General features: G+C 38.1%; 1 protein-coding gene across 1 annotated transcript; it reads left to right on the top strand.

Moving 5' to 3' along the window:
• On the top strand, nucleotides 1-944 carry LOC114187359 (50S ribosomal protein L33-like). Its single transcript, XM_028075597.1, has 2 exons — nucleotides 1-16; nucleotides 370-944. The coding sequence occupies exon 2, from the start codon at nucleotides 394-396 to the stop codon at nucleotides 565-567; it is 174 nt and encodes a 57-aa protein (XP_027931398.1). The 5' UTR covers nucleotides 1-16; nucleotides 370-393; the 3' UTR covers nucleotides 568-944.
• Nucleotides 945-12,234: the final 11,290 nt, after the last annotated feature.

Here is a 12,234-nt window from a genome sequence, read left to right as displayed (position 1 = left end):
CGCAATTGTTAACCAGGTTCGTTCTGCATAAATCCTGACCTAGAAACAAACAAATTTACTGTAGGTTTTTACTATTATCTAGTGGTTAACTGAACTCGCTGAATCGACTCCAAACTCGCGATGTTACACGAGATTGAGCGAATTTGCTTAAGTTAATACGAGCTTACTCAAAAGTGATTCTACGTGCGAGTTAATTAGGCTCGAGGGTTTACGAGTTGAATAGCGATTTTGATGTGTGTAATGTGTTGATTTTAACTGATTCTCAATGTTTTTATATGATTTTCTTTTTGGGTAAAATGTATAACTTTTTTTAATTGAAAAAAAAAAATTGTAGTTGACCATGGTGAATATTTCTTGCGTTTATAATAGTGATAGCTTTTTCAAGAGTGAAGAATGGGTGACAAGAAGAAGAAGGCTCAGATGTTTGTGAAACTAGTGTCTGCTGCCGGGACTGGATTTTTCTATGTGAAGAGGAAGCCGAGGCAGTTCACAGAGAAGCTTGAGTTTCGAAAATTTGATCCTAGGGTTAATCGTCATGTTCTGTTCACAGAGGCTAAGATGAAGTGATTGGGTATCTTTTATTGGCTTCATTTCCCTTGTTACTGGATCATTCTTATACTTCTCTGAAAGGGTTTTCCAAGCTGGTGTTAATTTTGAATCGTACATATCTTTTCACTGTGTCTGGATGTTATATTTTCTTACTTCTTTCTGCTGTGAGATTTGTCCCTTTGGCTATGTGACTATTATTCCTTCTTCTTTTTTTTCTTTCTTGTTTATGGAGAAGTTGATCTTATTTTTCTTTTTTTTTCTTCTCTGTACCTAGAGAAGTCTTCCTAGAGAACCTGATCATTCGTTCAGGTCTTAGAGAATTTTCAGTCTATTTTTGTGCTTGGTTCTAGTTTCAAATCAGATAATATGAACAGAATTAGTAGTGATTGAATGTTTCTCACTTGTGTGGCTTTGAATATGTATGTAGACAAACGAATTTCTCTTCATAAGTAAAAGTTCTCTGCTGGCACAAGCCCTCAGTAGGTCCTTTTGGTTAACACAATACTTCTTTGTGGTCAATGCATTTGGATGGCATTTAGACTTATCAAATGGAGTAGCTAGCTCCTCTCCTACTTTTTTTTCCCTATGTGAAATAATTGGAATGCTTCAGCGAAATTCTTTACGGTGACAAAGTTGTAAGTTTCATCTTTACGTACCCAATATTGGCTTTGATCCTTTTTTTATGTAACCTGTTGCACCCCCACAAGAACAAAATTAACCTTCAATCCATAAAATATAAACAAGAAAAGCTTTAAAATCAATACCAAGTGAATCGCACTCATACTTGTAGGAAGTCAGCAGCTCCTTTTCTTTCAGGACACTTGAAACCCATAGATTCCAAAAACTCAATTACATTTTCCCCTTTTCTTTACAGGTTCCCAATTCTTGTTCTAAGCTATTTTTCATGGTGTTATTGATAAACAAAAACTACTTGTTGTGGTTCTCTTTTGCTGCCCTCCTAAGATCCCTCTTATCATTCCATCTCTACCATAATGTCAGCACGCACTATAAGTCCAAAAATCTACATTATTTAAAAAAGTAAAACATGAAAATATCATGGTGTTTCTTCATAAGCCTTCTATATTTTCTTTATTTGATGAATCTGAACTCTTACCTTAAGAATGTAATCAGTGACTAACCTCGTTCTCTGTCTTCCTAATGCTGCAGCCTACACAATATGATCCTATGAGTTCAGAATTTCAAACAAAGTTCATTGTCAAACCTTTTTATTTTCTCACCTTCATATAGGCATCATATAGGTATTTCTTCTTTTTTAAATTTGCTTTTATTACTATAGGAAAGTTTCATAGAAATGTTGTGACCCTTTTGAGATATATTTTCAAAAGAAACTATGCCTCAGTAGGTCATGTTTTCATTTTCAAAAGAGTAAACAACTCAGCTTTTGTTTGAATGTATGCTGCAAATAAAGTGGTGCTTTCATTCATAAAACAAGTCTCTAACCTGTCCATTCTCTCCCCGACTTTACTAACACACTCTATACACAATTTCTAAAATTCACCTTAATCGTGCTAAATATCAATTTCCTCCTATTTCTAATATAAAAAGAATAATTTATACTCACTAAAAAAATAATTAGTAATACTATTTTATTTTAAAATAAATACTTTTCTTTGCATTTAATAAAAAAATAGAAGAGGTTCATCGACAATAAAATGCCAATTAAATGAATAATATTTTAGATATGGTTTTGTTAAATAAGATCACTTTAGTTGAAATTTATATATATTTATACTAAATATTTAGTTATTTTTTCTAAAATAAGTAATGACATCTATTTCGCATCAAATTAGCAACTCACAACAGAAAGAGTATCAACGAGTGTTAGTAATCGCTTGCTCTTCGCTATGTACCAGAGATGTTAAAAAAATTCACACTTGTGGGTATTTATGGATAAAATCTGCAACAGGTAAGAAATGAATATTAAAAATGGATATTCGTGAGTAATGAGGTGGATACAGGTATTATAATATTTGTACTCGTGAATACTCGTACCCGTTATACTATAATTTAAATTAAAAAAAATAAAAAACAAGATTAAAATATTAACACATTGATTTTGAATGAGTTATGTTTCTGCGGAAACAAATAAGGGATGTCAAGGAACATAAGTAATGCCTTACCCCAATCCTTGACCTCTCGAGCTGGCTTCTTCTTGAGTTGTACATGTCGTCTCATAACGTAGGCGGTTTGGACCCTTAAGGGGTTACCTACGGAAAGGACTCCAACGATCAAGTCAGCAAAGGGATCTCAAAAGTCAAATCTCAGATTAGAGAATTAATGAAAGTGTACCTCTTAATTGTTGGGGTCCACGTGTATTTATAGAGTTATTAATTATGTTTGCCCCTTCTTATGGGTTGGGCCCCTTAATTGCGCTAGGCCAATTTTCAAATTTTGGATGGGCTTGAGCCAAGCCCAAGTATAGTGTCAACGAGTAGATGTAAGGGGCCTCACTTGCAATTTCCTAGGTTTTGAGTTAGCGACTCTTCATTATACGTTATCCTTTATATAGGTGGTCTGAGCCATCATGTGTGTTATGTTGTCTAGTTAGCCATTTGTCTACTCTATTTTATACTTAGACTATACGTAGGCGGTTTAGACCGGGTAGTTAGTTATCTGGGTATGCCTAGGTATAGTACATCAGTCCCCCAGCCTTTGGCGGGATATATCACGTTGAAGGTTTGGATGTTATCGGTTTGGAGTAAGTGATGAGCCGTATCAATGTTAGCTACATGTGTTGAAAATACCGGTTTGTTGATATTTGGTGATGTGGGTCATGTAGCAATCTGTGTGTTTACTTTGACGGTTTTTGGTTTTTCGCCAAGAAATAATTACTTCTTGGTATGGTGGTACGGTAGTCCCCCAGTCTTGAGATGTGATGAACATTGGTAAGACTATATCATAAGTGATGGAGGTATGTGAAGGGGTGTTAGTTGTCAAGGGTCCTATTAGAGGGATTCGCACAGCCATTTTTAACTTGCGATATTTCGCCTTCGTCGTGGCGTTTCCTCTTCTCATTGTTTTGGGCGGGAAAACCTTTTTATTGTCCAAATGTTAATTATAAATAGATTCAAATAGAAGCATTTGTTCATCTTGCCTCATTTGCTAAAGTTTGAGAAGAGTGATTTGTGTGCGTGAGATCTGTCTGATACATTCATCCTTTCTGTCGTCATCTTAAACTTAAAAAGGAATGTCAAGTGTTACCAGTAGCGTGTCAACATCTAGTTCGGGTAGTGGGAGTGGATATTCAAGGGGAGGGGGTAGTGGTCGGTCAGGGAGTAAGATTAGTGGTCAGTTAGCCGATGAAGGGAGGACCCCAATGGAAGTGACTACTGAAATAAGGGAGGATCCGCCAGAAGAGATAGCGGAAAGTAGCTTGCCGGCGAGATCCGAATACAAATGGGTGGTCGAGGACGTGTGAACCCAACATTCCTTGTTTAGATGGTCCCGGCTGTTAAACTCTTGGCTAAACTGTATACCTGTTTTGGAGAGGAATATCAGGCAGGATATCATGACTTTGGAAAGAGTAAGCACGATTGACTGCGTATGTCATGGCTAGGAGGGAGCATCAAAGGCGTTTTTCTATATGTAAATGTGTCACTTTTCTCAACTGTACGTGAGGTTGCCCCTTGATGATTTCACAATGGGGGTATTACGTTTGCTCAATGTTGCCCCAACTCAGCTGCATCCCAATGGTTGGGCGTACCTGCAAGCCTTCTGGGTACTATGTCGGTCTTTGTATTTGTAGTCGTCGCCACAATGTTTCTTGTATTTCTACGACACTCGCCCCAAGAGTCCAACTACCTGGCTGTCGCTGATAAGCCGACCCGAAATAAGCAGATTGAAGGCCTTCACTCAATCATTTAAACACTTTAAGGATGGTTTCTTTAAAGTTGTAGTAAAGGAGCCAGGATGCTCCTATTTTTATAACGACGATGGGAGTACGAAATTTCCATTCAGCTGGACCGACGACCCTCGACGTTATGAGGATATGAAGAGGGAGGAGTTGTCATTACCTAATATAGGGAAGTGGTGGAGACCTTGATGAAGTTTAATGATAAGATGACCACTAAGGGCTTAGTGAGAGTTTATTATTCTGTGCATCCCATTCTTGATTTAGAAGGTATCTTTTGGTGTTTTAACTGTTATGTTATGTTTGAGTGAACTAACCAGTGTTTTACTGCCATTGCAGGTCACATGGCGCAACTTGGAAAGAAGAACCTAAATCTGTTCTAGGCCCTTCGTAAGGAGAAAGCTGTCAAGGCCAAAAGCGCTGGGAATACTGAAGTCCCCAACCTTCAGGATCCGCTGGTGCAAGCGCATGTCCATGGTGGTACGAAGAGAAAAGTGGGGGTGCTCGTGAAGCAAGGTGGTGGGAAGGATGTAAAAAAGGTGAGGGCCACGTTGTTGGGGCCGAGATCTTCTTCCGATTCAAAAAAGCCTAAGGTCGGGTTAATCGAGTTGCTGGAGACTACAGTCCGACGTGATATTGAGATTAATCTGGCAGAGTCTTTGGTTAACTCTATCGACAAAATAGAACCCAACGCCAAAGTCAATGTTATGCTGGAGTTTAGCAGCAAGGCCTTGATCTTGGGACGCAGAGTGGGTAGCTTGTACCAAAGAGAGTTGAAGGAGGGTAGCTGGTCCAAGGTGGAGGAGCTCAAAAAGGAGTTGAAGGTCCAAACCAACAAGCACGCAGAGGAAAAGAGGCTTGGAAGAATGAGATGGAGGAATGGTTAGAGGAGAGGAAAAGGTTAGGGTCATGGAGAATCAGAGGTTTGGACTCTGAGAAAAAACTCAATGACAAGATTATTGACCTTGAGACCGATTACGACAAACTGAAAGAGAAACATGATGGGCTTGAGAGCAAATTGGAAGAACTGAAAGAGCACACTAACGAATTTAAGAAGGGTTTATGGCAGGCGGCCTTCTTCCACAAAGATATTGACGCGTTTGACGCCAAATTTGACATGAACAAAGATGTGGTTAATGGGCAACTCGTGAATGAAACGGAATCAAGCCCGGAGGAGGAGGTTGAGAAGGTGGCGGAGGAACCTGATGCGAACCCTGATGAGGCTGTGGCCGTGAAGGTGAATGTGAAGCAGACAAAGACTTAGGAGTTAGGGATTTGAACATTTGATATTCTTTTTTCATCCTAAGTCTGTAATAATTTGTACATTTTTTCTCTTGCTCTTTTAATATGATGAATGCTTTATATATATTTGTCGGATGAATGCGCTTTATGTACCTATTGCGTTGTATGATGCCACTAGCTCGTGTTATAGGCACATGTTGTTTGATGATCTTGTTGATTTGGACTTGTTATATATGTTTGATATTGACGTCATAGACCTTATTCTTTGCTAATTGGTGGGAAATTTTTTAGAAAATAACAAGAATGAGAAAATGACGTAACAATCTTGGATGTTCGACCCAAGTTGTCTACTTAGGTAGGTGGTGGGGAATTTAGAAAATCACTTAACGATTTTTGAGAAAACAACGCAATAGTTTTGATATTCGACCTAGGTCGCTTACCTTAGTAAGTGGTGGGGGGAGTTTTAAGAAATAAACTTGACGAGTTTTGAGAGAGTAACGCAATAATTTTGATATTCGACCCAAGCCGCTTACTTTGGTAAGTGGTGGGGAGCATTAAGAAAAAAAGTTAATAGTTTGTGTTCGACCTAGGCCTCTTACTTTTGGTAGATGGTGGGGAACTTAAGAAAGAAACTTAATAATTTGTGTTCGACCCATGCCGCTTACTTTGATAAGTGGTGGGGAACTTAAGAAAGAAACTTAATAATTTGTGTTCGACCCAGGCTGCTTACTTGGGTAAGTGGTGTGGAACTTAAGGTAGAAACTTAATAACTTATGTTTGACCCAGGCCGCTTACTTGGGTAAGTAGTGGAGAACTTAAGAAAGAAACTTAATAATTTGTGTTCGACCCAGGCTGCTTACTTGGGTAAGTGGTAGGGAACTTAAGAAAGAAACTTAATAATTTGTGTTCGACCTAGGTCGCTTACTTTGGTAAGTGGTGGAAAACTTAAGAAGTAATCTGTGAATCTGTTGAGAAGAGGAAAAACCCTTTGCTTTTATTCATGAAGTTTGGGTGCCTTGTTAAAAACTCCCTGGCCAAAACCCTCCTTAGGGAAAAAATGCCAGGTGAGGAAAAAGAGTATACAAACTATGTTCATTACATTGGCAGGATTAACTAAAGCAGAACTTTAAGTTAGATACATTCCACGTGTTCGGTATCTCTTCCCCTGATAATTGCTCAAGCTTGTAGGCGCTTCCTCCTACATCCTCTCGTATTCGATATGGCTCATCCCAATTGGTTGAGAACTTGCCATCCTTCTTCCTTGCACTACTGGTCATTCTCCAAACTAGGTCCCCTTTGACGAACGTTCGCGGGCATAGATTCGAGTTATATTTCCTGGCCGCCCTCTGTTTTACCGCTATATTTCAGATATGCGCTTTCTCTCGTAGCTCAGTCAGCAGGTCTAGGTGGGTGCATAAATTTTGTTCGTTGTGGTTGTGGTCGTACATTTGTCGGTGTAAGGAAGGTTCTCCAATCTCGACCGTTATCATTGCTTTTACTCCGTAAACTAAGCTGAAGGGGGATTCATTGGTGGCAGATTGAGAGGTGCATCTGTAAGCCCATAGTATTTCCAACAAATCCTCTGGCCATCGGCCTTTTACGCCATCTAATCTTTTTTGCAATTCGACTAGTATGACCTTGTTGGCGGCCTCAGCTTGCCATTCGTTTGTGGGTGTTACACTGAGCTGGTGATGTGTTTGATTCTCAGTCCAGTGTAGAATTTGACGAGTTCCTTATCTATGAACTGTCGGCCATTGTCGGTTATGATAGTGTGCATTATCTATGAACTGTCAGCCATTGTCGGTTATGATAGTGTGCGGGACTCCATAGCGGCATATGATGTCCTTCCGTACAAATTGTTGGACTTGTTGTGTTGTGATGATGGCTAATGGCTTAGCTTCTATCCATTTCGTGAAATAGTCAATGTCAACGATGAGGAATTTCACTTGTCCTTTCCCTGGGGTGAATGGTCCCAAGATGTCCATTCCCCTTTTTGCGAATGGCCACAGGGAGAGTATGGACTGCAATTGTTCTTGTTTCTGGTGAATGAGGTTGCCATACTTCTGACATGGTATGCATTTCTTAATGAAGGCTTGACAATCTGCCTCCATGGTTGGCTAGAAGTAGCCGGCTCTAAGTATTCTTGTAGTCATGGTCTGCGCACCTGAATGGTAGTCGCATATTCCTTCATGTATTTCTCTAAGTTGTTAGATTTGATGCACCAATATTTCACAACCAAGAGGGGGGTGAATTGGTTGTAACAAATTTTGCCCAGTTTTAGCAATTTCGAGACTATTTCTCTAAGTTGTTAGATTTGATGCACCAATATTTCATAACCAAGAGGGGGGTGAATTGGTTGTAACAAATTTTGCCCAATTTTAGCAATTTCGAGACTGTTTTGATAAACTCTTTGCTTGTTGAATCAATTGAAATAGTGTGATTGGATGCTTAATGTTTAGAGCATTTATACCATGTCAAAATATAGAGAAGAAGAGATAAAGCACACAAAAGATTTATACTGGTTCGATTCCTTAGAATCTACATCTACTTTCCCCTAGCAAACCACAGCTAGAGATTTTCACTATATCTCAAGAATTACAAGATTTACATATACACTTGGTAAATCTAAACTCTAAGATAAAAAGATCACACAAGCAAGGTTATACCACACACTTGCTTCAACAAACAAAAACAACAAGGCTATCACACACACTTGCTTTAACAACTAAAAACAACAAGTTTATCACACACACACACACACACACACACACACTTGTTTTAACCAAAAAATAGTAAAACATAGAGTTTCAAAGTATACTTAGAACACAACCTAAAAATTAGATTGAATACACCTTTTCCAAGTCTGAATTTTCTTCTTCTTGGCAAGCCAATTTGATGTTTCTTGATGAAATTCTCAAGTGGATCTTCCAAGATTGCTCCAAGTCTAGTGTCAACAAGTAGACGCTAGGGGCCTCACTTGCAATTTCTTAGGTTTTGAGTTAGCGGCTCTTTATTACGCGTTATCCTTTATATAGGCTACCTGAGCCGTCATGTGTGTTATGTTGTCTGGTTAGCCATCCGTTTACTCTATTTTATACTTGGACTATGTGTAGGCGGGTTAGACCGAGTAGTTGTTTGGGTATGCCTAGGTATAGTACAAGTTATTTTTTATCAATTGATTTTAAAAAATCTCCATTTATTTGTAAATGGTCATTGAATAATATTTAAATGAGTTATTTAGACTTTGTTTGAAATTTATAAATGTTATGCATTATATTTTTATTTGAATTTATAGTTAAAATTTGTTATTAAATATTAAAATTTTCTTTTTGTAAATACCCACGGATACCCGTGGATATCCATGGATTTTAAGAAAATATACTGGTATGTATATAACGGATACCCGTACGAATATGGATACCGGTATATGACAGATATTTATCCAATGGATAGGGTACGGAGGAGCTACTACCCGTGTCATTGACATCCATACTCTATACTTTTTTAATCTTGATTAGTTTCATATGTTTGTTTTATTTATTACTTTGTGAGTTGAACAAACCATTGACTATTTTTTATTAATTATCTATTCACCTCTTTACCTAATTTTTAAACAACTTATATTACTATTATTATTATACAGAAAGAATAATTAAGTGAATAGAATAGAATAGAAAAAAAATTGTAACTGTTTTATTAAATTTTAAAAAATATTATATTTCTATAAATAAAAAATAGTTACCGTACATATTGAATTTGAATAACATGTAAAAACAACTTTTAAGTTTGGCATTTGCATATATTTATGTGAGAAGATAGGCTAAGCAATATTATCTGAAAGAAACGTTACTTATATTATTATTAGGTTAAATCATTCCATAGGTCCTCAAATTTGTAGCGAATTCTTAAGTAGGTCCCCCAATTTTCATTTGTCTCAATTGGGTCCCTAATTTTGAAAAACTGCAACAATTCAGCCATAACCGTTAAAGTTGCGTAAACGGCGTTTTTAGATGATGAAGTGGACAAGTAAAACGGATACGTGTCAGTGGTATTTAAAATTTACTGTAGCCTACGTGTCAAATGTCAAATAAATCCAATGAAACCCTAAATGGATTCATCTTCCCCTCAACATCTTCTCCACTGAAGTCGTCTTCTTCATTGGATACATACCTGGTGCATTTCTTTCTTCATCCTCAAATGTCGTTTTGCCATTCTTATTCCTCTTGCACTTGTAATGGTTGGGGGAAGAAGAACCCTAGTTTATCTTCACGTGGTGTTGGAGGATCAAGGAGTTTGGGTTCACACCGCTTTGCTACTGTGGAGAGAAATCAGTTTTACGAACTGCGAAAATAGTAAAGAACAGGGGAAAACAATTTTGGGGTTGTTCAAAATATAAGGTGAGAGAGGTTGAAGGTATTTTTTTGTGTTTTTGAATGGTATATTGGATAACTGTTTCTGTAATTTTGTCGCAGAGTGGAAATGAAGATGGTGGATGCAATTACTTTAAATGGTGGACTGAAGATACAAATGAAGAGATTGGTAACAGTGAGAATTGCGAAGGAAGGGGTGAAATTTTGGTGAAGACTGAAGAAAGTGATGGTGATAGGAAAACGATTACTAACTTGGAGAAATAAGTTGCCATATTTGAGAAATGGATGAAGGTGTTGATTGGGATGGTTATCTTTGTTTCTGTGGTTAATGTAATAGTGCTGTCAGTGCTGATAAAGAATGCGTGATTAGTTGTTGTAGTGTCCCTTAGTGGTTATAACTTGGTATCTTATTTGGAATGGTTATTTCCAGTACTGTATTTATGTTTGAGTATGAATGAAATTGGAAGCTATTTCGATTTATTGTTTTAAGTGTATCCACATATGGTAATTTTAAATCTGATTGTACATACAGTGAATGAAAAGCATGAGACTTGTAATTGATAATAGATTCCATATCAAGAGGTAATTCATAATAGATTCCATATGAAGAGGTCCTGAATTAACACAAAGTACATCAAAAAAGTGGTCATCCCACTGAGTAGCAATATTAAATTACATAACAAAAGTGGTCCACCGACTGAGTAGTAATATTAAAAGATGTGTTCATGGAAGTAAAGAAATTCAAAAGTTTCAAAAGGACCTTAAAGGTTCACAGCTGTTACAAAACAAGATCACAAAAAAAACAAGACATGCAGCTTCATGCCATTCAACCCCTTCTAGCATCCAGTTTCACTCTGGCATTTGATGCACCTCGTGATGGTTGGTGTGATGGTTGTGGTGGAGGTGGCTGCTGAGATGGTTGAGGTGGAGGTGGCTGCTGGTATGCTTGAGGTGGAGGTGGCTGCTGGGTTGCTTGTGGTGCTATTAGCTGCTGGGTTGCTTGTGTTGGAGTTGGCTGCTGGGATGCTTGTGGTGGAGTTGGCTGCTGGGACGGTTGAGGTGGAGGTGGCTGCTGGGATGCTTGAGATGAAGGTGGTTGCTGGGTTGGTTGAGGTGGAGGCTGGGATCCTTCACCTGGACGACGTTGTTGGGCTTCCCTTAATTCAGCCATATGAATTTCAATAGCTTTCAGACAAGCCCTTCTGTTGTGCCCAATTTGCTTACAGAGACGACAAGTTTTACGTAAACCACCTTTTCTCAGTCTTGTCTCATCTCTTCTTATCTCCCATTGCTCCAATCTTCTTTCTTTCTTCGGTTTGCCTGGTAAAATTCTCTTCGAGGGGGGCAAAACATCAGGGTATGGAGTTTTCTCCCACAAACTCTGGCCATTGATGGGAAATATAATGGAAGTGTATATCTCTTCATAAGTGGACTTCCTAAAGACTGCTGGGATGAAGTCTTCTCCATTGAGGTTTAGAAACTGCATTGCAGATAGTGAATGACAGCAGGGTATACCAGTTATACTCCATTTCCTGCATGTGCAGGATTGTTGATCTATATTGATAACAAACCTCTCCCCTAACTGCGAGACGTGCCTAACTTCAAATAATTTCTCTGCTGACCAGCTGCAAGAACACACAGAACACCAATAATTAGACATCTTTCATTTTTTCAAGGTAAACAAAGTTCAATCCTTACCTAGGAATCCAATACTTTGTTAATTGTGACTCCTTTTCAAATCTACTCATAATTCTGGGACAAATGGATCTTGATATTGATTGTATCTTCATTCTGTTTTTTGCCCACCTTCTCATCAAGTATACCCGAATATCCTCCAACATGCTTATCACAGGCTTAGTCCTTGTATGCAGCAATACACTATTGAAGGCCTCAGACATATTGTTAACCAAAGTATCAGATTGAGCCTTTGTGGTAAATCTGGATCTCGACCAATATCTAAGTACAACAGAAATATTCCAATTATGATAGCATACAATCCCATTTGGTTGGATATAAAATCACTGACCATTGAAAACAATGCATTGAAAATTGTATTACCTGGGTGGGATTGCAATTAGATGCTTAAATGCATCTTCATTCACATCTTTTATATTCCTCATCTCCCTTTCCTATGCTTGTAGGTGTGTGGCTGCAGCTGCTCTCCACATAAGACGTCTCAGACTTTTGGCTGGAAATTTCTTT

The sequence above is a fragment of the Vigna unguiculata genome, chromosome 6 (assembly GCF_004118075.2).
Source record: "Vigna unguiculata cultivar IT97K-499-35 chromosome 6, ASM411807v1, whole genome shotgun sequence".
In the NCBI taxonomy this organism is placed as follows: Eukaryota; Viridiplantae; Streptophyta; class Magnoliopsida; order Fabales; family Fabaceae; genus Vigna; species Vigna unguiculata.
Note: the sequence above shows the minus strand (reverse complement) of the source record. Positions and strands in the feature narration are given on the sequence as shown.

Bases quoted from the DNA above. Each gene is read 5' to 3' on its own strand.
- LOC114187359 (XM_028075597.1), top strand. From the start codon at position 394: ATGGGTGACAAGAAGAAGAAGGCTCAGATGTTTGTGAAACTAGTGTCT.